Raw genomic sequence first — 24,063 nt, forward strand, 5'->3', positions numbered from 1 at the left:
CACTGCACTCCAGCCTAGGTGACTCATTAAAAAAAAGCTAGCTAATATCACTGTTCTGATTCCATGCTCCCCAAGCAAACTTCTGATACCATGGCCTCTCTTGTAGCTCGCCCTTAGAGAAAGCAAGCTCTAGTAGTAATGGTTAAAGGCATGTACGCTAGAGTCAGCCACACTTGAGTCTGATGTTTGTCTCTAACAACTAGAGTTGTTATACTATATTGGAATTAGCATAGCATGGGGCTTTGCAATCAGTTAGCTCAGGCTGTAATGTCAATTCTGATACTGACTTCATAGATAATTTGGGGCAAGATACTTCGTTCTTCTGAGTCTCAATTTCCTCCTGTTTAAAACGGGGAACAGGCCAGGTGTGGTGGCTCATTCCTATAATCCCGGCACTTTGGGAGGCCCAGCTTGAGGCCAAGAGTTTGATACGAGCCTGGGCAACATGGCAAAACCCCGTCTCTACAAAAAATATTTAAAAATTAGCTGGGTGGCTAATTTAAATTACAGGTGGCTCACACCTGTAGTCCCAGCTACTCAGGAGGCTGAGGTGGGAAATTTGCTTGAGCCTGGGAGGTTGAGGCTGCAGTGCACTGCACTCTAGCTTGGGTGACAGAGCAAGACCCTGTCTCAAAAAAATAATAATAATAAAATGGAGAATAATAAATATTTCACAGGGTATTTATGTGGTTTCAATGAGCTCACGTGTTTGTAAGAGTGATTAGAAGAGTAAATGTGTAATACATTGTAATAACTATTTCTTATCATAGATCAGTTCTTTATCTCTCACCCCCTTCTTCCCCTACCCTTTAGCCATATCCACACAGCTATTTCTATGATCTTGGTTAGTGTGAGTCAACCACTAAGAGATCTATTCACTAAGAGATCCAATAAGATCTACTCTTATTATACCAAAAGTATCAGGCTTTTCAGACTGTATGCCTGATGACCAGACCCTGAATCGCGGTGAATTCACCAAGGCTATACTACCTTACGAGAGCCTATGTGGTGATCAGCTTTCCTTCTAGGTGCATCCGTTTTACCTTACTGAGCAGCTTCAAGAAAAAGCTGAGAAGCTTTGGAAAAATCACCAAAGTCACTGTTCTCTAGCTTTGGAGTGCATTATGAAATGCTTTGTGTGGGAGACTTACTATCTAGTTCCATTTTTGCCTAAAAATAACATTAAAGCAAACTTATCTTCTTTGAGGAAACATTAGATGATGGGGATTAACATGGATGCAGTGAGGGCTGGCTGTATACAGAATAGATTTAGGATTGAGAACTGATGACAAAATTGCCCAGGATTAAAGACTACATGTAGAATGTCTAGAGGGGGCTTGGTAGAAAGTAGGTACTCAAGAAATGGTAGCTGCTATACTATAAGAAGCCCAGCAGTTTGAGTCTACTACAATATTTTGGATCACTACAAGAATAGGTCCTCCTAGTTTGTATTTGGGTGGGGTGGGGCATACCTAATGAGGACCAGTGGGAACTGTGATATAATCCAAGGCATGGATTAGAAGAAAGTTTAAAGGCCGGGCGCAGTGGCTCACACCTATAATCCCAGCACTTTAAGAGGCTGGAGGATCACTTGAGCCCAGGACTTTGAGACCAGCCTGGGGCAACAAAGTAAGACCCTGTCTCTATAAAAAAAAAAAAAAAAGAAAAACTTTGGGAGGCCAAGGTGAGTGGATCACGAGGTCAGGAGATTGAGACCATCCTGGCTAACACGGTGAAACCCCGTCTCTACTAAAAACACACAAAAAATTAGCCGGGCGTGGTGGCAGGTGCCTGTAGTCCCAGCTACTTGGGAGGTTGAGGCAGGAGAATGGCGTGAACCTGGGAGGCGGAGCTCGCAGTGAGCCGAGATCGCGCCACTGCACACCAGCCTGGACAGCAGAGTGAGACTCATCTCAAAAAAAAAAAGAAAAAGAAAAAGAAAAACTTAGCAGGGTGTGGTGGCGCACACCTGTAGTCCCAGCTACTTGAGAGACGGAGCTGCGAGGATTGCGTGAGGCAAGGAGGTAGAGGCTGCAGTGAGCTGTGATTGTGCCACTGCACTCCAGCCTGCCTGAGTGACAGAGACCCTGTTGAGAGAGAGAGAGAAAGGAGAGAGAGAGAAAGTTCAAGACATTTCTGAGTCATTAAGAATAAGCAGGCCGGGTGCGGTGGCTCACGCCCGTAATCCTAGCACTCCGGAAAGCCAAGGCGAGTGGATTGCCTGAGGTCAGGAGTTCGAGAGCAGCCTGACTAACATGGAGAAACCCCATCTCTACTAAAAATACAAAATTAGCCGGGCGTGGTGGTGCATGCCTATAATCCCAGCTACTCAGGAGGCTGAGGCAGGAGAATTGCTTGAACCTGGGAGGCGGAGGTTGTGGTGAGCTGAGATCGTGCAATTGCACTCCGGCCTGGGCAACAGGAGCGAAACTCTGTCTCAAAAAAAAAAAAAAAAAAAAAAAAAAAAAAGCAGAATGGTAATGCTCCCGCCACATATATTCAGCAAAGGTAAAAAAGTCCAATTTTTTAAGCATATCTGGTGGCCCCTCAGAAGCTCAGGCAGGCTATGGGCAGTCCTACTGTTAGCATCACTCTGGCCCCTTTCTGGCTGCATGCTGCATATAGTATACTAGGGGTAGGTCTTTAGGACACAGTACCTGGTTTCTATCTTGTGGCCTCACTCGGAAAAGGGTAAGACTCTGCAGCCCTGTGGGAAAAGCTTGAGGCAGGCTAACCCTCACTATACCGCTAGAATGAAATCAAATGTCTGGAGGAGTTGAGAAGCTCCCCTAAGCAGCTCAGGTTTCCATGCCTGATGTGATCTCTTGTAGTTTAGCTGAAAAGGCAAAAGGCATCAAACAGAAGCTAAATAATCTCAAAAAACATACTTACTTGCTTATTTCCTTTTTTGTGTCCCTTGGATCCTCTACCAGTCTGTTCTTTTCCATGCCTTTAGCAAGTGAGAAAAAAAGTGATCATGAGAAACATAAAGCCCACACACCCCTTTTCACTTGGTTAACTATTCGTCTCTTCTTGGAAGTTTGACCCTCTTCAGTCAGATGCCCCTGCTCAGTGTTACTACTGAACATCTATCTCGGTCATTCCTATATTCTACTGAACTGAATTGTTCTGTATCCCATGTCCTCCTCTAAGGCAAAAACTCTTTCATTAAGGCAGGGCAATTTATTATTTATTTGCTGAACTAAACTGAAAACTGACTTTAAAAAATGGAAAGTTGGGCCGGGCGTGCTGGCTAACACCTGTAATCCCAGCACTTTGGGAGACCGAGGTGGGCGTATCACCTGAGGTCAGGAGTTTGAGACCAGCCTGGCCAACATGGTGAAACCCCATCTCTACTAAAATACAAAAATTAGCCTGGCATGGTGGTGGGCACCTGTAATCCCAGCTACTTGGGAGGCTGAGGCAGGAGAATCGCTTGAATCCCGGAGGTGGAGGTTGCAGTGCGCCAAGACCACACCATTGCACTTTGACCTGGGAAACAAGAGCGAAACTCCATCTCAAGAAAAAAAAAAAAAAAGGAAAGTTGGTCAGGCATGGTGGCTCATACCTGTAATCCCAGCACTTTGGAAAGCCAAGACGGTAGGATTGTTTGAGCCCAGGAGTTTGAGACCAGCCTGGGCAACATGGCAAAACCCCAGTTCTACCAAAAATATGAAAAATTAGCCAGTCATGGTGATGTACGTCTGTGGTCCCAGCTACTTGGGAGGCTGAGGCAGGAGGATCACTTGAACCTGGGAGGCAGAGGAGGTTGCAGGAAGCCGAGATCATGCCACTGCACTCCAACCTGGGCAACAAAGTGAGACCCCATCGCAAAAAGAGAAAGAAAGAACAAAAGAAAAAAAAAAGTAAAGTTAGTTAGTACTTCTTGCCTTAATAGAAGGATTTAATACCTAGGCATTTTCCCAAGGAAGCCTAGGCAATTTCCCCAGGGGACTAGCTCATATCAACCTATTTGGATACATACCCCTTTCCTGGCCCACCGACAGAAACCACTTGCATGCCGAAGGATCCTCGGCCCCTGGAGGATCTGCTGCCAGCCCATTGGCCCACAACCATCCCAGCAATCTCCAGTTTTCCTCCTTGGGGTGGGATTGGATGGAGACCTGGCAAGATAGAAAGAATGGTGGTAATGGGCCAGGTGTGGTGGCTCACGCCTGTAATCCCAAAACTTTGGGAGGCTGAGTCGGGCGGATTACTTGAAGTCAGGAGTTCCAGAGCCAGCCTAGCCAACATGGTGAAACCTTGTCTCTACTAAAAATACAAACAATGAGCCAGGCATCGTGGTGTGCGCCTGCAATCCCAGCCACTCGGGAGGCGGAGGCACGAGTATCACTTGAACCCAGGAGGTGGAGGTTGCAGTGAGCTGAGACTGCGCCACTGCACTCCAGCCTGGGTGACAGAGTGAGATTCTGTCTCCAAAAAAAAAAAAAAAAAAAAAAAAAAAGAAGAAAAAAGAATTGTAAGTACAATGCAGGATAAGAGGTGGCCAAAAGATCCTACAACCCACTAGCTACTCTTCTTTCCATTTCTCTCTGATAAAAAGACTCTGTGGCAGGGCACGGTGGCTCATGCCTGTAATCCCAGCACTTTGGGAGGCCGAGGCGGGTGGATCACCTGAGGTCAGGAGTTTGAGACCAGCCTGGCCAACATGAGGAAACCTCATCTCTACTAAAAATACAAAAATTAGCCGGGCGTGGTGGTCCGTGCCTATAGTCCCAGCTACCTAGTAAGCTGTGGCAGGAGAATCGCTTGAACCCAGGAGGTGGAGGTTGCAGTCAGCCAAGTTCACACCACTGCACTCCAGCCTGGGGGACGGAGCAAGACTCTGTCTCGAAAAAAAAAAAAAAAAGAAGAAGATTCTGTGATAACAGAAAGGTGTCATGATGGAAGCACATTTAATGAGGAGGGCCAGAGATCTGTATACATCTACTTTAGCAAGTATGGTGCAGGTGATTCATTTTTTAATCACAGAGCCTAGCATATAGTAGGCATTCAGTATTTGTTGAGAGAATGAATGTCTTAACATCTAGTTATTGGAAAATTACTTGAACTAGATGTTAATAACTTAACATCTAGTTATTGGAAAATTACAAGCCAAAAAATTACATCTTTTGTTTTTTTTGAGACAGAGTCTCACTGTGACACCCAGGCTGGAGCGCAACGGTGCAATCTCGGCTCACTGCAACCTCCACTTCCCAGGTTCAAGTGATTCTCCTGCCTCAGCCTCCTGAGTAGCTGGGACTACAGGCGCATGCCACCACACCCAGCTAATGTTTGTATTTTTAGTACAGACAGGGTTTCACCATATTGGCCAGGCTGGTCTCGAACTCCTGACCTCAAGTGATCCACCCGCCTCGGGCTCTCAAAGTGCTGGGATTACAGGCGTGAGCCACCGTGCCGGGTCCTAAACTACTTTTGATACAAATATACATCATTACAGATTGTAGAATTAGCCAAACAACCAAACTAAACTGAAAATAATGAAACTAAACTAACAGTAATTTATAATTAAAAAGCAAGAATAGGCCGGGCATGGTGGCTCACGCTTGTTATCCCAGCACTTTGGGAGGCTAAGGTGGGTGGATCATTTGAGGTCAGGAGTTCGAGACCAGCCTGACCAAATGGTGAAATCCTGTCTCTACTAAAAATACAAAAAAATTAGCCAGGCATGGTGGCACATGCTTGTAGTCCCATCTACTCAGGAGGCCGAGTCAGAAGAATTGATTGAACCTGGGAGGTGGAGGTTGCAGTGAGCGGAGATCGCACCACTGCATTCCAGCCTGGGTGACAGAGCAAGATTCCATCTCAAAAGAAAAAAAAAAAAAAAAAAGCAAGAACAGCAACAATTGAAAACCAGAACCAAGTCACAAGCACAGTGGGTTTTGTAATTTAGCACAAAAATAAGCCTTCATAGAATATGGAGTTCTACTAGGCCTTTAATTTTAGTTTATGACAAGAAACCAAATGAACCCTTAACTCATTTAGCAGGTTGTTAATAAAGAGTACTTCATTTAGGCCAGGCATGGTGGCTCACAACTGTAATCCCAGCACTTTGGGAAGCCGAGGCAGGCAGGATCGCTTAAGCCCAGTTGAAGACCAGCCAGGGCAACATAGCGAGATCCCCATCTCCACACACACACACACACACACACACAAAATATTAGTCAGGCATGTTGGTGCGTGCTTGTAGTTCCAGCTATTCAGGGGGCTGAGGTGAGCAAATCACTTGAGCCCAGGAAGTCGAGGCTGCAGTAAGCCGTGATCGCACCACTGCACTCCAGCCTGGGCGACAGAGTGAGACCCTGTACACGTACACACACGTACACACACGTACACACACGTACACACACACACACACACACACACACACACACACACACACACACACACACACAACCTTCATTTATATAAAACTTTATAAAACTTGAGAGTCCAAGGAACTAGAGAGCTAGTTACCTTGTTTGTTTGAGACAGAGCCTCGCCATGTCTCCTAGGCTGGAGTGCAGTGGTGCGATCTTGGCTCACTGCAATCCACCTCCCGGGTTCAAGCAATTATTGTGTCTCAGTCTCCTGAGTAGCTGGGATTACAGACAGTTGCCTGCCACCATGCCCGGCTAATTTTTATATTTTTTGTAGAGACAGAGTTTCACCACGTTGGCCAGGCTTGTCTGGAACTCCTGACCTCAAGTGATCTGCCCACCTTGGCCTCCCAACGTGCTGGATTACAGGTATGAGCCACTGCTCCCTGCCTAGAGTGCTAGTTACTTTTAAGAGGGACAAGAAAGACTTGCATTTGAGGATCCTACTGTGGGCTTTCAGGAGGCAAGAGGCTCCTTGTGAACCACCAGTAACTGGAGACTAAGCATCACTGGTAGGTAGGGCAGTGGTGACTTTCCGAGAACCTGGCTTAAATTAAGGCTGTCTTTTGAGACTTACAAAATAAAATCAACACATAAAGAACGGAGAAAGGATCTGTAAAGTCATGTGAAAGGGATGGACTGGTTGGCTCCCTGGTTTTTAAGACTTGATCATGATCTGACTGAACAGGGAGTTACCAGAGCAGACTTTCACACTGTTCATCTAAGCCCAGCCTTGAGCTAACCACCCATACTGAATTTTGTCACCCTAAAAAACTAACTTTAACTTCCAGCTTTATTACTTTTAAAGGGAGGAGCAATAGATAACAAACACCTTCAACCACAGCAATGACACTCTGACCCAATCACAGAATCTTGCTATTTCATGTTAAAATGTCTCCACTAAAATATCCTGTTTCACTGCCAGGTGCCGTGGCTCACGCCTGTAATCCCAGCACTTTGGGAGGCCAAGGCGGGCAGATCATCTGAGGATGGGAGTTTCAGACCAGCCTGACGAATATGGTAAAACCCCGTCTCTACTAAAAATACAAAAATTAGCCAGGCTGTGGACAGAGGGAGACCCTGCCTCAAAAAAAAGAAAAAATCTTGTTTCACCACGGGACAGGTTGTCTGAATTATCAGGATCAGTATCTGAGCAACCTAGGCATGATTGTGTATTCATCGTTAAACTGTAGCTCAAGTGCCACCGTAATTTATACATATGTTTGTGTGTACATGTGTGTGTGTGTGTGTGTGTGTGTGTGTGTGTATGTTTTCCTCACTAAACTGCAATCCTCTGGTGGCATGGATGGTGACATATTTCTCTCCATGCTTCTGGAGCTGAAGGAAGGGAAATGTGTCAAGTATATTCCCAGAGTGGAAATGGATACATCAAGCTACTGTTGCCTACCAGCACTGGCCGTTTACTCTCACTGATCTTCCTGCAAGCTCCTGTGTGCATTGCCTATATGGAAGGAATGAACAAACAGTAACCATGAAGAGCCGGTCCATATGACTTACGGTTCTCTAAAGTAATAAAGTGGGTTCTGGTTTCCACATCAGTCACTTCATGAGTTTGGTTGGTGAGAGTCAAATCCCTGGGGACCAACGACCTCTATGAAGAATGGTCTTAGAAGTCAAAATGGACAAAAGCTGCTCTTCAAACTACATAGCACAGAATATAAATGAGATGAGGCCGGGCGCTGTGGCTCACGCCTGTAATCCCAGCACTTTGGGAAGCTGAGGCAGGTGGATCACCTGAGGTCAGGAGTTCGAGACCAGCCTGACCAACATGGTGAAACCCCCGTCTCTACTGAAAATACAAAATTAGCCAGGTGTGGTGGCGCATGCCTGTAATCTCAGCTACTCAGAAGACTGAGGCAGGAGAATCGCTTGAACCCAGGAGGCGGAGGTTGCAGTGAGCCGAGATCACACCATTGCACTCCAGCCTGGGCGACAAGAGTGAAACTCCGTCTAAAAAAAAAAAAAAAAAAAAAGTCAATGAGATGAGATATATGTGAAACTGTTGATCCTGTTATTGACAATAATGACTGGATAGATTATTATGACATAAATTGAGGATGGTAAATACCTCATTCTTAGGTACTGACCTGCAAATCCCCGGCTCCTCCCTTGAGGGGGAAGTGGCATGGAGCCCATAGCTCGGGAATAAAGTGAAACAGGGTAGAGAGAGGGCACCATGGGAGGCACAAAAGTAGGTGACGGAAGTAGAGCAGAAGGCGGTGGATGATTCATGTTGACTCCTTCAAGGATGCTCTGTCTCATCTTTTCCACTTTGGTTGCCAGGTCAGCCTTCAAATGAGGAAGAGTAATAATAGCAGCTGCCATTTTTCAAACTTGTCCCATGTTTTAGGCCCAGGATGGAGCACTCTAGGTACAGTCTCACAATTCTATTCCCATTAAGTGAACTGAGGCCTGTCGTTAAAGGGCTCAAAGCTACACACTCAGGAAGCCTGTCTGGCACCAAAGGCCCGACTCTTTACATGACATCACACTACCATCATATGAGTTCTGACTCAGGGCTTGTGATGTACATTGACTAGGTCAAGGAAGACAAATTTAACAATAAGAATTACTGATGGTCTATTACATGGCTGGCATTGGGCTGGGTCACTTTCTAAGGGAGATGTAACAGAATTAGATAAAAGAGAGAATAAAAATCTGACAAATAAAAAGCCTTTTAACCTTCTCCTCCATATCCAAGATTGGAGATCCTGATACCTCTAGTACAAAGGTCTGCAAACTTCTTCTGAAAAGGGTCAGATAGTAAATATTTTAGGCTTTGTAGGCCATATTGTCTCTGTCACAATTATTCCACTTGGCTACTGTAACATGAAAGCAGTCATAGGCCAGGCGTGGTGGCTCACGCCTGCAGTCCCAGCAATTTGGGAGGCCAAGGCAGGTGGATCACCTGAGGTCAGGAGTTCGAAACCAGCCTGACCAATGTGATGAAACCCCATCTTTACTAAAAATACAAAAAATTAGCCGGGCATGGTGGCATGCGCCTGTAGTCCCAGCTACTTGGGAGGGTGATACAGCAGAATCACTTGAACCTGGGAGGCGGAGGTTGCAGTGAGCTGACATCACGCCACTGCACTCCAGCCTGGGTGACAGAGTGAGAATCTGTCTCAAAAAAAAAAAAAAAAGAAGAAAGCAGTCATAGATGGTATGTAGATGAATGAATGTGGCTATGTTCCAATAACATTTTGTTTACAAAAACAGAGAGTGGTCTGTATTACAAAAAACAGGTGGTTTGTAGCACTATGGATAGCGCAAAAAACTATGGATGGTGACAAAAAACAGGAGGTGTGCTGGGTAGTCTGCCAACCCCTGCTCTAGTCCCTCAGCTCTTTCCCCACCAAAATGGATAAAGGAGTTAAGTAAGGTTTCCTTTCCCTTGCCTCCCCTCATCTTTCCCAATGTTTCATTTAAAAAAATCCCTTTGGGAGGCCGAGGCAGGTGGATCACAAGGTCAAGAGATTGAGACCATCCTGGCCAACATGGTGAAATCCCGTTTCTACTCAAAATACAAAAATTAGCTGGGCCTGGTGGTGCATGCCTGTAGTCCCAGCTACTTGGGAGGCTGAGGCAGGAGAATCACGTGAACCTGGGAGGCGGAGGTTGCAGTGAGCCGAGATCACGCCACTGCATTCCAGCCTGGCGACAGAGCGAGACTCCGTCTCAAAAAAAAAAAAAAAAAAAAAATCCTCTGCTTCTACTCTATCATCAACTTTACTACCCTCTTCTGTTTCCAAACACAGTTCCTTTACAAAAAAAAAAATTGCTTGCAAAAGAGACAGACAGTTTTTGTAAATATGAGAAATGAAATACTGAGTTGGAGGGAAGGTATATAGTATATCTGAATATTCCATGGATAAGAAATACTCAGAGTAAGAAAAAGGATATGAAAACTTCAAGCTCATTAAAAAAAACTTTCCAACATAAAATTTTACAACATGTACATATCAGACTATGGGCCTTTGGGACCACTGTTGACTGAGTCAGGTTAAAGTGAGACACATTCTCCTGCTTCCACCCCATCCCTCTCCAATATCTCTGCTCCTTTCCCCTCCCTGCCCGTTCACTCCCACGGGAGATCAGAGCTAGTCCTTATCAGCCTGACATGCTGGTACCTGGCCATCACAGAGCTCAATCAGAGATACTCGCTCTCGGCCTGCTTTAATTAGCTTGCTCTGGAACAGCTTGCCATCAAAGTAAATCCATGGACAGCAATGCTCCCAAGGGACTGGCTGGCCACAGGCATCATTAGCAAACAGAGCTGTGTCGACTCCACTCATGAAGAGGGCAGCAAGCTGGATCCCTCGGGCATCCAGTTTCTCAATCTGAAACCACCACAGATGAAATATTACTATTAAGAAACTACTATTCTTGGTAACATTTACTCTTATTCCTGTCATGCTGATTCTTCCAGTTAAATTTGAACATGCTGTCATTCAATGTAGACATCTCAGTGCATAAGCAGCTTCTATCCATGTCTTTCCCCTAAGATGATTTGAAAGGTACTTATTACAACATTAAAGACACCAACCTGAGACATTTTTTTTTCACCTGTCAAATTAGAAAAAAATTTAGAAAGTAAAGGCTAAAAGAACACTCAATGCTGCTGCTGCTGATGCAGTGAAATAAATGGGCAATCATATAAAGCTGGTAAGAAATGTATATTACATGGCCAGGTGCAGTGGCTCACGCCTGTAATCCCAGCACTTCGGGAGGCTGAAGCAGGCAGATCACCTGAGGTCAGGAGTTCGAGACTAGCCTGGCCAACATGGTGAAACCCCGTCTCTACTAAAAATACAAAAATTAGCCAGGCATGATGGTGGGTATCTGTAGTTCTAGCTACTCGGGAGGCTGAGGTGGGAGCATCATTTGAACCTGGGAGGTGAAGGTTGCAGTGAGCCGAGATTGTACCACTGCACTCCAGCCTGGGCAAGAGAGCAAGGCTCCATCTCAAAAAAAAAAAAGAAAAAAAAAAAAAAGAAAGAAAGAAATGTATATTACAATTAAGCAATATGTATGAAGAACCCTGAAAATGTTCACATTTGTTGAGTTAGAAATAAAACTTGCAGATACCAGCACCATGTTTCTTGTACAGTCTGAAAAACTGTGAACCAAAGAAAATTATTTTCTTGGCCAGGCACAGTGGCTCATTCCTGTAATCCCAGTATTTTGGGAGGCTGAGGTGGGTGGATCGCTTGAGGCCAGGAGTTTGAGACCAGCCTGGCCAACATGGCAAAACCCCGTTTCTACTGAAAATACAAAAATCTGGCAGGCATGGTGGCATGTGCCTGTAATCCCAGCTACTCAAGAGGCTGAGGCAGGAGAATCGCTTGAACCCGGAAGGTGGAAGTTGCAGTGAGCTGAGATTATGCCACTGCACTCCAGCCTGAGTGACAGAGTGTGACTCTGTCTCCAAAAAAACTTCTTTTCTTTACCAATTACCCCGCTTCAGGTATTCCTTTATAGCAACTGTAAATGGAGTAAGACAACACATAACAGAGGAAAACTGAAAACAACCTAAGTCACCAATATTATAACAATTAAATGATACATTCATATGATAAAATATTATTTATTAAAATTTTTAAGACACAGAAAATATGTGCTATGTGAAATGGAAAAAAGCTACAATATATAATTACATAAATACTACCTCAACTATGTAAAAAATGTATGACAGAAGACTGGAAAAAAACCTCAAAATTCCCACAGTGGTTATCTCAAGCCACTATCTCAAGCCTTCTATCTCAAGCCACTGTGTTAGAAGACAGCTTTAACAGGAAAAGGGGAAGTGTTTGCAGGTCCCCTCCTAGGTGTGGTTTAGCAGGAGCAGTTATTCTAGGACAAGCAATACTACATTTACTGCAAAAGGCAAGCACTAACTGGTTGTCTGAGTCTGTCTCACCTTTCCTTAGTTGACCTCACTTAAGATTTTGCAAGTCTTATTGAACTTGATCTTCTAGTTTACCTTGGGTGCTCAAAGGAACAAGGTTACTAAAGTCAAGGGAGGGATGTTCTGCATTAATGGCTACATTTATTGAGTATTGTGTATATAAAATATGTGAAACACTGGCCGGGCATGGTGGCTCACGCCTGTAATCCCAGCACTTTGGGAGGTCAAGGTGGGTGGATCACCCGAGGTCGGGAATTCGAGACCAGCCCGACCAACAGAGAAACCCCGTCTCTACTAAAAATACAAAATTAACCAAGCGTGGTGGCGCATGCCTGTAATCCCAGCTACTTGGGAGGCTGAGACAGGAGAACCGCTTGAACCCGGGAGGCGGAGGTTGTGGTGAGCTGAGATCGCGCCACTGCACTCCAGCCTAGGCAGCAAGAGCAAAACTCCATCTCGGAAAAAAAAAAAAAAAAAAAAAAAAAAGTGAGACACTGTTCTAGGGGTTTTACATGGATTACTTTACATAGTATCCTCACAAACTGACATAGTTGGATATGTGACCCCTCCAAATTGCATGTTAAAATGTGATCCCCAATGTTGTAGATGAAACCTAGTGGGAGGTGTCTGGGTCATGGGGGCAGATCCCTCATGAATGGCTTGGTGCCCTCCCTGTGGTAATGAGCGAGTTTTCACTCTATTAGTTCATGCAAGAACTGATTGTTAGAAAGAGCCCAGCACCTTGCCCTTCTTTTTCTTTTTTTTTTTTGGGACAGAGTTTCGCTCTTGTTGCTCAGGCTAGAGTACAATGGTGCAATCTCGGCTCACTGCAATCTCCGCCTCCCGGGTTCGAACAATTCTCCTGCCTCAGCCTCCCGAGTAGCTGGGATTACAGGTGCCCCGCCATCATGCCTGGCTAATTTTTGTATTTTTAGTAGAGACAGGGTTTCACCATGTTGGCCAGGGTGGTCTCGAACTCCTGACTTCATGATCTGCCCATCTCAGCCTCCCAAAGTGCTGGGATTACAGCACTGCTGCCCTTCTCTCTTACGTGCCCTCTCTCACCATGTGACACACTGGCTCCTCTTGTCTTATTCCCCTCACCTTCTATCATGAGTAGAAGCTTCCCGAGACCCTGACCAGAAGCTGAGTAGATGCTGGCACCATGTTTTTTGTGCAGTTTTCAGAACAATGGGCTCAATAAACCTCTTTTCTTTATAAATTACCTAGTTTCAGGTATTCCTTTATAGCAACACAAAAGACTAATATACAATTGTACAAGTAAGGAAACTGAAGCTAGAGAGATTAAGTAACCTGCCCAAGGTCACACAGCTAGGAGGTAATGAAGCCAGGATTCAAACCCAAGGCAGCCTGGCTTCAGAGCCTCCCCTCTATACTACTGTGCTCTACCGCCTTCAGTGGGTGGGTTTATTTTCTTCCTTATGCTTTCCTATACTTCTACTTAATACTCAATACATATCACTAAAAGGAGGTGTGTCTGAGTAAATAGACACAAGCAGGGGACACTAGGATATGTCTCCTATAGTGTATCTTGTAAGAGTCAGAAACCTTGCCATGGCCTATGGGCCAAGATTTATTTTCCTTGCGTAATATCCATCTTTTCTGTCCATTCTCTTTTATCAGTATGAGAGTAGTGTAACAGGCACCTCTTGGCTTTATTCATAGACATAAATATTTGGTTAAAGTAAATCAAACAGTTACCTGCAGAACTTACTATTTTCCTCAGCTTCAGGAAAAATAAAAAAAGACCTAAAGTAGTGCTATAAGCTCATAAGAGAAAGAACTTAAATGAGGGTACATGAAATCACCTTGAGTTCTTGGAGTCGATCTGGTTCATAAAGCTGAGTAGACACTGCCTGTGCAAGGAAGGTATCTAGCTCATGGCGATGCAGGATTCGGCCACCAGGCCACTGAACCATGTACCTAGAAAATAAAAGCACTGTTATTAGGCCACAAAAGCTCACTTACTCATGTCACAAAAACTTATTAAGCTAAGAACCTATCATGAGCCAGTACTTGGCTAGATTTTGGCAATACTAACTGAACGAAGGAAAAAGAATCTCTGCTTTCATTACTTCCAGTCTGGGTGGTAGAGGAAAAGAGTCATGTACACCGACAATGACAGGACAGTGTGTTAAGTACCAAGATGGAAGAATGCACAGAGTGCTTGCTATGAGAGCATAGAAGAGGGCCATGACTGTAAAGGTGAGAGATGGTATCCTGAGAGAAGTCAGCAAGAGTTCAGTTTCAAAGGGCCTGTAGAATTTAGTGAGATAAAAGGTGGGGAAAGGATGTTCCAGGTTGAGCGAAGAGTATGATGTGTGAAGGCCTGATGGTGTGGTTCAGCACAATGCACCAGCTTCCACATTGCTGACGCTAAGCACGTTTGGAGTGACAGGAGGCGAGATTAGGAAGCAGGCCAGATTGGCGGCAGCCTGAGGAACACTGAGGGCTTCAGGTGGTGGAAAGCGCAGTCATGAACCATATCATGGTACCCAAGACATGGCCCAGGATAAGTGAAGTTCACATAAAAGCCCAGAACGTTTTAACAGAAAGAGTATGAATTTTGAAGAGAGAAGATCTCAATTTGAGTGTTGGTTCCTCCACCTACTAGTTGATAGCTATGGACAAATTATTTAACCTTTCTGAGCCTTGTGTTTCCTCATCTACCAAATGGGGATAATAAAATTTGCCCTGCTCTTTTTACAGGGTGGTTGTGAGGATTAAATAGGGTTACTAAAGAAAAAAATGAAAAGAAGGCTGGGTGCGGTGGCTCATGCCTGTAATCCTAGCACTTTGGGAGGCTGAGACGGGCAGATTACTTGAGGCCAGGAGTTTGAGACCAGCCTGGCCAATGTGGTGAAACCCCGTCTCTACTAAAAACAAAAAAAATTAGCCGGGTGTGGTGGCGGGCACCTGTAATCCCAGCTACTCAGGAGGCTGAGGCAGGACAATCGCTTAAACCTGGGAGGCGAGGTTACAGTGAGCTGAGATTATGCCACTGCACTCTAGCCTGGGCGACAGAGTCGGGGGTGTGGATGGGAGGGGGAGGAGGAGGAGGAGGAGACGACGAAGAAGAAAGTGTGTGTGTGGGGGAAATAAAAAAGAAAGTAGACCATAGAACAGAGACTCAAAAACAGGATTAAGGAATTTGGATCTTCATCCTGAAATTGTAGGAAGACACTGCAGGATTGTCAGAAGGACTGGTTTGATAATGACTGGCTCAGGTTATTAATATTGTTTCTTTTTTTGGATTTATAGTTCCTTGATTTACCTTTGCCCATTCTTTCATTTTTAACCTTTCCATCTTATTTCATTGGCAAAATGTAAAGCAAAAATAGAAGAAAATGAATGCAAATGCAATTACAGTGGGAAATTTTAATATACCACTATTAAGCTATAATATGTAAAACATACCTAAAATACATTTAAATTCACAGAAGATTTGAATAGTACAATAAATAAGCTTTAAATACTTGACTGACTTAATACAAAGAAAACACATTCTTTTCAAGTGCCCATGTCAGTTCCCATGAGGTCTAGGACCTTGCCTGTTTGCCTTTGCTTGTGTTTGTTTATTATCCTTTATTTATTATGAACTATCTAGCCAAGTACATGGCACAGAATAGGTATTAATAAATATTTATTGGAAGAGCGACTGATGCATTAATCAGGTCAAAACAAGACAAAACTCAACAAAAATCCTTCAAAGCAGAATTGTACCAGTCATATCCTGAACCACTGTGCAAGAAAAACTGACCTAAAGGAGCTCCTAAAGGAGTCAAGTGTGGGAGAACAGCGAACTCACAGAAAGACTAACACAATGCAAGGGGTGTGATTTTAGAAGTTGAACAGATTGTTCTGGGTGCTCTGAGTCAGTGACTAAATTTACCTTGGAGAATCTAGAGAAGGCTCCACAGAGGAGGGAACATTTAATTTCCTAGGGATTGGAGCTTTTTGTTTGGTTTGGTTTATACTTTAATGTTAATTTGCAATTTTAAATGTCTCTCTAACCTTAATAGAGTACATGCCAGAGTGGATGCTTAATAGATGTTTGCTGAACAAATAAGTCAATGTCAGGATATTTATAAGGAAATGCTAGCTCCATCTTTGGGCCCACACTACTATTCAACTATTTTTGAATGAATTATGAGACAGAATGTAGGGTCTAATGAGTCAGAGGAGTGAGAGGCTCAGAAATGGGGCAGCAGGAAATAATTATTAAATCAATCAATATTTACTGATGCTTCATCATGTGCGATTTTTGGAATTACATGATTCCACTGGGGATTTTCCCTGGAAAATAACAGCATTACTTATTCCCAAGGAATTTCCTGAATTTTAATGATGACAGCTTTATTATTACTATTAGTAGTTACATTACTACAAATATTACATACAAGCTTTAATATATGTAGCAAACTATAAGTTATACATAAGAATAACATTTACTAAATGCCTCTGATATTCTAGATACCTTGCTAAGAACTTTAGCTACAAAGTATGTCGTGGCAAAGAATGCAAACTTGGAGACTGACATCCTTGGTTCTAATCTAGGTTCCACGATTCCTTTTCTTTTTTTTTTTTTTTTTTGAGACGGAGTCTCGCTCTGTCGCCCAGGATGGAGTGCAGTGGCACGATCTCAGCTCATTGCAAGCTCCGTCTCCTGGGTTCACACCATTATCCTGCCTCAGCCTCTCGAGTCTCCTTTTCTATGTGACTCTGGGCAACTAAATCCCCTGGACCTCTAGGGGATTTAGTTTGCTAATCTTTAGAATGAGGATGGCACCACCTACATCTCAAAAGGTTGTAATAAGTAAAGAAGAAAAAGCACATAAAAGCACTAAGACTAGCCTGGGCTAGTCTTTTTGTAGAGACCCCCATCTCTACAAAAAATTATCAAAAATTAGTCGTGGTGGCCAGGCACAATGGCTCAAGCCTGTAATCCCAGAACTTTGGGAGGCTGAGGCGGGCAGATCACGAGGTCAGGAGTTCAAGACCAGCCTGGCCAACATGGTGAAACCCTGTCTCTACTAAAAATACAAAAAATTAGCTGGGCATGGTGATGCGTGCCTGTAATCCCAGCTACTGGGGAGGTTGAGGCAGGAAGGCAGGAGAATGGCTTGAACCCAGGAGGCGGAGGTTGCAGTGAGCCAAGATCGTGCCACTGCACTCCAGCCTGGGTGACAGAGCAAGACTCCATCTCCAAAAAAAAAAAAAAAAAAAAAAAAAATTAGTCATGGCTCATGCCTGTGGTCCCAGCTACTCAGAAGGCTGAGGTGGGAAAGAGAATTGCTTGAGCCCAGGAGGTGAAGGCTGCAGTGAGCAGAGATTCCACCACTGCACTCCAGCCTGGGTGACAGAGCAAGAACTTGTTTCAAAAACAAAACAAAACAAAACGAAAACCCCCCCCCAAAACGAAAACCCCCCCCAAAACCAAAACAGCACTCAGCGTAGTGCCTGGCACAGCAGGTGCTTTTAGTTACCATTTGTAACTGAACGAATTATGGTATAATCCTTCCTTTACAATTTGGTAAAGTTCTCCTTTTATCATATATTACATTCTCATACATACGAAAATCTGTTCCTGTCCTATTTATTCTATGTCTATTTCTCATGCCAGCACCATAGTGACTTAAATTTTAAATGTGCTTTAATACTCGGTAGCTCTCCCTTTACTCCACATCTTTTTTTTTTTTTTTTTTTTTTTGGAGACAGGCTCAGGGCAGTGGTGTGATCACGGGTCACTGCAGTATTGAGTATTGATCTCCCAGGCTCAGGTGATCCTCCCACCTCGGCCTCCTGAGCAGCTGGGACTACAGGCTCGTGTCACCATACCTGGCTAATTTTTGTATTTTTTATTAGAGTCAGAGTTTCGTCATGTTGCCCAGGTTGCTCTTAAACTCCTCAGCTCAAGTGATCTGCCTGCCTCGGCCTCCCAAAGTGTTGGTATTACAGGCGTGAGCCACTGCTCCCAGCCCACATCTTTTTTTTGGTTTGTTTTTTGAGACGGAGTTTCACTCTTGTTGCCCAGGCTGGAGTGCAATGGCACCATCTCGGCTCACTGCAACCTCTGGCTCCCGAGTTCAAGCAATTCTCCTGCCTCAGCCTCCCAAGTAGCTGGGATTACAGGCATCCACCACCATGCCTGGCTTATTTTGTATTTTTAGAAGAGATGGGGTTTCGCCATGTTGGTCAGGCTGGTCTCGAACTCCTGACTTCAGGCGATCTGCCTGCCTCGGCCTCCCAAAGTGGTGGGATTACAGGCGTGAGCCACTGTGCCAGACCACATCTTTTAGTTTTAAATAACATTTTACTTAAAATTTTATTTAAATTTTATTCTATATACAAAAGTGTATTACAAAAGTTTAAGTTCATTCTCATTCAGAAAATGTAAAAAAGCATAAAGAAAATAAAAAATATGGTGTGAGTTGGCTAAAGGTAATACAAGAAAAAAAATATTAATAAGAAAAATAAGGCCAGGTGTGGTGGCTCACGCCTGTAATCCCAGCACTTTAGGAGGCTGAGGCAGGTGGATCACTTGAGGTTAGGAGTTTGAGGCCAGCGTGACCAACATGGTGAAACCCCGTCTCTACTAAAAATACAACAATTAGCCAGGTGTGGTGGCGTGCGCCTGTAGTCCCAGCTAGTCAAGAGGCTGAGGTGGGAGAATTGCTTGAGCCCAGGAGGCGGAGGTTGCAGTAAGCTGAGATCATGCCACTGCACTCCAGACTGGGCCACAGAGCGAGACTCTGTCTCAAAAAAATAAAAAATAAAAAAATGAAATAATTCGTAATTTTACCATTTAGATATAAGCACTGTTAAGACTGCTATGATTGTGGCTTCTTTATTCCTACCATCTGAATTCTCAACTTTTTCTCTTTCATATTATATAAAGAATATCGTATCTTGCTTTTTTCACTCGACATTATACCATGAGAACTTTTTGTTCATTAAATACTTTTCAAAAACATGATTAATGACTGCATGTTCAGCATGTGGGTGTATCAGTTAGCTTAAACATTCCTGTAAATTACTATTCATATATTTTCTTTTATTATGAATAATACTACAAAGATATTCACATATTAAATCTTGCCTATATCTCTGATTATTCATTCCCTTAGCATAGATTCCTAGAAGTGGAATTACTGGGTCATAGGTTATATTCATTCTGAAGGTCTTTAATACATACAGCAAAATTGTTTTCCAGACCAGACCCAATTTACATCCTATCCCAGCAGTGTGTCAGCATTGATTGTCACCGTTAATCACTGATGATTTAATGGGCAGAAAGTAAGTCTCTCGTTATTTAAATTTCTTTGATTGCCAAGGATGAGGTTGCATATATTTCCCAAGTACTCACAGACATATTAATTTGCCTGTTCTGTCTATGCCCCTTCTCAGATAATGTAAAGCCCCATTTTTATAACAATGACAGCTATTTGGACAAGGAAAAGATACCTGATCCAAGTCAAACAATTCATGGCTTGCCAATCGGAGTCTTCAGAATTTGAGCTAAGTGATGCAGCGACTTTATAAAACACATGCAGAAAGAAGAGCTACCTATGCAGGCCCATGAGAGAGTGGGCAGTCTCTGTTGCTGCCTTTCCAGGACCATTCCCTGTGTATACTACTTTTCTTGTCCTTGGATGACTAGGAGACTACCTGTTATACCTTTACAGTAAGATAGCTAGAGTGGGCTGGTCATGATGGTTCATACCTATAATCTCAACACTTTGTGAGGCGGAGGCCAGGAGTAGCAAGACCTCATCTCTACCAGAAAATAAAAAAAAGAGAGGAAAAGCGAGAGAGCTAGAATGGCTTCTGTTTCTTCTAAGCAAATGAGTCTGAAGAGACTGTCATTTACCCATCTGTGCTATCTTAGATACCTATTCTGATATCTAAGTCTTTATATATTGTGAATATTAACAGTGTCCTAACTGTTGCAAATATTTCCCCGTTTAGTCTTTTTAATTTTATGTATTTTGGGACATAGATACAGTCACAGTTACTGATCTTCTCCTTTTTATATCTTCTTTTTTGAAGGAGGACTCAGTCTTTATTTATTTTTAATTTATTTTGAGACGGACTCTTGCTCTATCGCCCAGGTTGGAGTGCAGTGGCACGATCTCGGCTCACTGCAAGCTCCACCTCCCAGGTTCACGCCATTCTCCTGCCTCAGCCTCCCGAATAGCTGGGACTACAGGCGCCCGCTATCACGCCCGGCTAATTTTTTGTATTTTTAGTAGAGACGGGGTTTGACCGTGTTAGCCAGGATGGTCTCGATCTCCTGGCCTTGTGATACGCCCGCCTCGGCCTCCCAAAGTGCTGGGATTACAGACGTGAGCCACTGTGCCCGGCCTATTTTCTTATATTACTTTTTTTTTTTTGAGATGGAGTTTCGTTCTTGTTGCCCAGGCTGGAGTGCAGTGACACGGTCTCGGCTCACTGTGACCTCTGCCTCCCGGGTTCAAGAGATTCTCCTGCCTCAGCGTCCCAAGTAGCTGAGATTACAGGTATGTGCCACCATGCCTGGCTAATTCTGTACTTTTAGTAGAGACAGGGTTTCACCATGTTGGCCAGGCTGGTCTCAAACTCCTGACCTCAGGTGATCCACCCACCTCGGCCTCCCAAAGTGCTGGGATTACAGGCATAAGCCACCGTGCCCGGCCTATTATGAATAATTCTACATGAACATTTGTGAACATGTTTTTGTGTGGACATGTGTCTTCATTTGATGTTCCCATCAGCAATGTATGAGGGTTCCAATTTCTCCACATCCTTTTCAACACTTGCTGGATGTCTTCTTTTTAAATCTCCCACCCCTGATCCCTTGTCTTTTTGATTATAGCACCTGAATGGGCGTTAACTGGTTTCTCATTGTCGTTATGATGTGCATTTCCCTGATGATCATTTTTTCATGTGCTTATTGGACACTTGTATATGTTTTTTTTTTTTTTGAGACAGAGTCTCGCTCTGCCGCCCAGGCTGAACTGCAGTGGTGCGATCTCGGCTCACTGCAATCTCCCCTTCCTGGGTTCAAGCGATTCTTTTGCCTCAGCCTCCTGAGTAGCTGGGATTACAGGCACATGCCACGCCCGGCTAATTTTTGTATTTTTAGTAGAGACAGAGTTTCACCATGTTGGTCAGGCTGGTCTCGAACTCCTGACCTCGTGATCTGCCCTCCTGACCTCATGATCTGCCCTCCTCGGCCTCCCAAAGTGCTGGGATTACAGATGTGAGCCACAGCGCCCGGTTGACATTTGCATATGTTCTTTGGAGAAATGTCTATTCAAATCTTTTACCCATTTAAAAAATTGATTTATTCATCATTTATTGCTTTACTTGTAGGCTTTTTTTTTTTTTGAGACACGGTGTTGCTCTGTTGCCTAGGCTGGAGTGCAGTGGCCTGATCATGGCTCACAACAGCCTCTACCTCCTGGGTGTAAGCAATCCTCCCCCAACAGTCTCTGGAGTAGTTGGGACCACAGGTGCACAGCTACGCCCAGCTGCTTTTTAAAGATTTTTTTGTAGAGGTGGGGTCTTGCTATGTTGCCCAGACTGGCCTCAAACTCTTGGATTCAAGCGATTTTCACACCTCGGCCACCCAAGTGTTGGGATTACAGACATGAACCAAGGTATTGGGATTACACACATGAGCTAGTGTGGCCAGCCAATCGTTTGAGTTGTAAACATTCTTTATATATTATGGACACTAAGCCCTTATCAGATATATGGTTTGCAAATATTTTCTCTCATTCTGTGGGTTGTGTTTTCACTTTATTTGTAGTCTTGTTTCTAGCACACAAATTTTAAATTTTGATCTAGTCTAACCTGTTTTTCCTTTTGTTACTTATGCTTCTGGCATCATACCAAAGAAAACACTGCCTAATCTGAGTTCATGAAGAATACCTCGTCTTCTAAGCATTTTATAGTTTTTAGTCTGACATTTAAGTCTGTGACATATTTTGAGTTAATTTTTGTATATAGTGTGAAGTAGAGGTCTAACTATTCTTTTGCATGTTAATATCCAACCATCTGTTGTAAAGCCTATCTTTCCACCATTGAATTATCTTGGCACCCTTCTCAAAAATTAATTGACCACAAATAGCAGAGTTTATTTCTGGACACTCGAATGTAACTACATTAATTTATATGTCTATCCTTATTCCACTGTTTTTGGTTACTATACTTTTGTAGTAAATTTTGAAACTGTACAGTGTTTGTTCTTTTTTTCAACATTATTTTGGCAATTCTGAGTTTGTATTATTACTCCATTTTCTGTTGCTTATAACAGAATGCCTGACAGTGGGTTATATATAAGGAAAATGAATTTATCTCAAAAGCCCAAACTCTCATCTGTGAGCCTGTGAAATCTAAACAAGTTATCTACTTCCAAGATCTTAGAATTGGCCTGTAATCCCAGCATTTTGGGAGGCTAAGGCGGGAGGATCGCTTGAGTCCAGGAGTTTGAGACCAGCCTAGGCAACGCAGTAAGGCTCCATCTCTACAAAAGATGTAAAAATTAGGTGGCCATGGGTTGGGCATGGTGGCTCATGCCTGTAATCCCAGGATTTTGGGAGGCCGAGGCGGGCGGATCATGAGGTCAGGAGATAGAGAACATCCTGGCTAACATGGTGAAACCCCATCTCTACTAAAAATACAAAAAAAATTAGCCGGGCCTTGTGGCGGGCGCCTGTAGTCCCAGCTACTCGAGAGGCTGAGGCAGGAGAATGGCGTGAACCAGGGAGGCGGAGCTTGCAGTGAGCCGGGATTGTGCCACTGCACTCCATCCTGGGCGACAGAGCGAGACTCCATCTCAAACAAACAAATAAACAAACAAACAAAAAAATTAGCTGGCCATGGTGGTTAAGTACCTGTGGTCTCAGCTACTCGGGAGGCTGAGGTGGGGGGACTGCTTGAGCCCAGGAGTTTGAGGCCCCAGTGAACTGCACTTCAACCTGGGTGACAGAGACTCTGTCTTAAAACAAACAAACAAACAAGAAACACACACACATACACACATACAAAACAAAACAAAAGATCTTAGAGTTGGAGAATAATCTTTTTTGACTCCATGTGGGGCCTCCTGGACACACTGTGCTGGGAGCCCAACCTGCAAGGCCTCAGGTAGCCCTGTCTGTATGGGTGCAGAGTATAGGCCACATGGTTGCTCAAACTGGTTGGAATCCACTGCCTGAAGGTTTCCCAGGTGGGCAATGCATGCTGCCAGTAACCTCACAGTTCTAGGGACTCAGTGGCAGTCCTGCTCCCATGGCTCCACTATGCATTGCCCTGGTTGGAGACTCTGTGGCAGCTCCAACCTTATGTTCCTACTGGGCATTGCTACAGTAGGGGATCTCTGTGGTGGCTCTGGCCCCACAACAAGTCTCTACCTGGGCTCCCAGGCTTTCAATGAGATCCTTTTAATAGGTAGAGGTTGCGAAGCCTCCACAGCTCTTACTTTATGCGGGCCTGCAGAATTATCACCATGTGGATGCCACCAAGGTTTACGAGTTGTACCTTCCTGACCTAAGACATGAGCCACACCTGGGGCCATGTGAGATATCGCTGCTCCAGCTGGAGGGGCTGAGATGAGGGAAGCAGCTTTTCCGCGGTGGCATAGGGCAGTTGTGTCCCAGGCCTCCTCCACTCCCAAACAATTCTGTCCTCCTAGGGCTCTGGGCCTCTAAAGGGAGGGGCTGCTTCAAAGATCTCTGAAGTGCCGTT

The 24,063-nt window shown here is 44.2% G+C and overlaps 1 protein-coding gene across 4 annotated transcripts in view; it reads right to left on the bottom strand.

Annotated features, from left to right (window-relative positions):
• Positions 1–24,063, bottom strand: part of FAM120C (family with sequence similarity 120 member C) — a 107,395-nt gene that overhangs the window by 8,716 nt on the left and 74,616 nt on the right. Inside the window, exons 11-15 of one of the 4 annotated variants that reach the window (XM_054472153.2) lie at positions 14,139–14,253; positions 10,532–10,741; positions 8,489–8,690; positions 3,986–4,124; positions 2,893–2,950 (exon numbers count right to left, since the gene is read on the bottom strand). In XM_054472153.2, the coding sequence (XP_054328128.1) occupies positions 2,893–2,950; positions 3,986–4,124; positions 8,489–8,690; positions 10,532–10,741; positions 14,139–14,253 (724 nt within the window). Of the gene's footprint in view, positions 1–2,892; positions 2,951–3,985; positions 4,125–7,788; positions 7,843–8,218; positions 8,352–8,488; positions 8,691–10,531; positions 10,742–14,138; positions 14,254–24,063 lie in introns of those variants that run through there. The other 3 variants (XM_063660741.1, XM_063660740.1, XM_054472155.2) reach the window with 3 other exon arrangements.

Source organism: Pongo pygmaeus, chromosome X (assembly GCF_028885625.2).
Source record: "Pongo pygmaeus isolate AG05252 chromosome X, NHGRI_mPonPyg2-v2.0_pri, whole genome shotgun sequence".
NCBI lineage: Eukaryota > Metazoa > Chordata > Mammalia > Primates > Hominidae > Pongo > Pongo pygmaeus.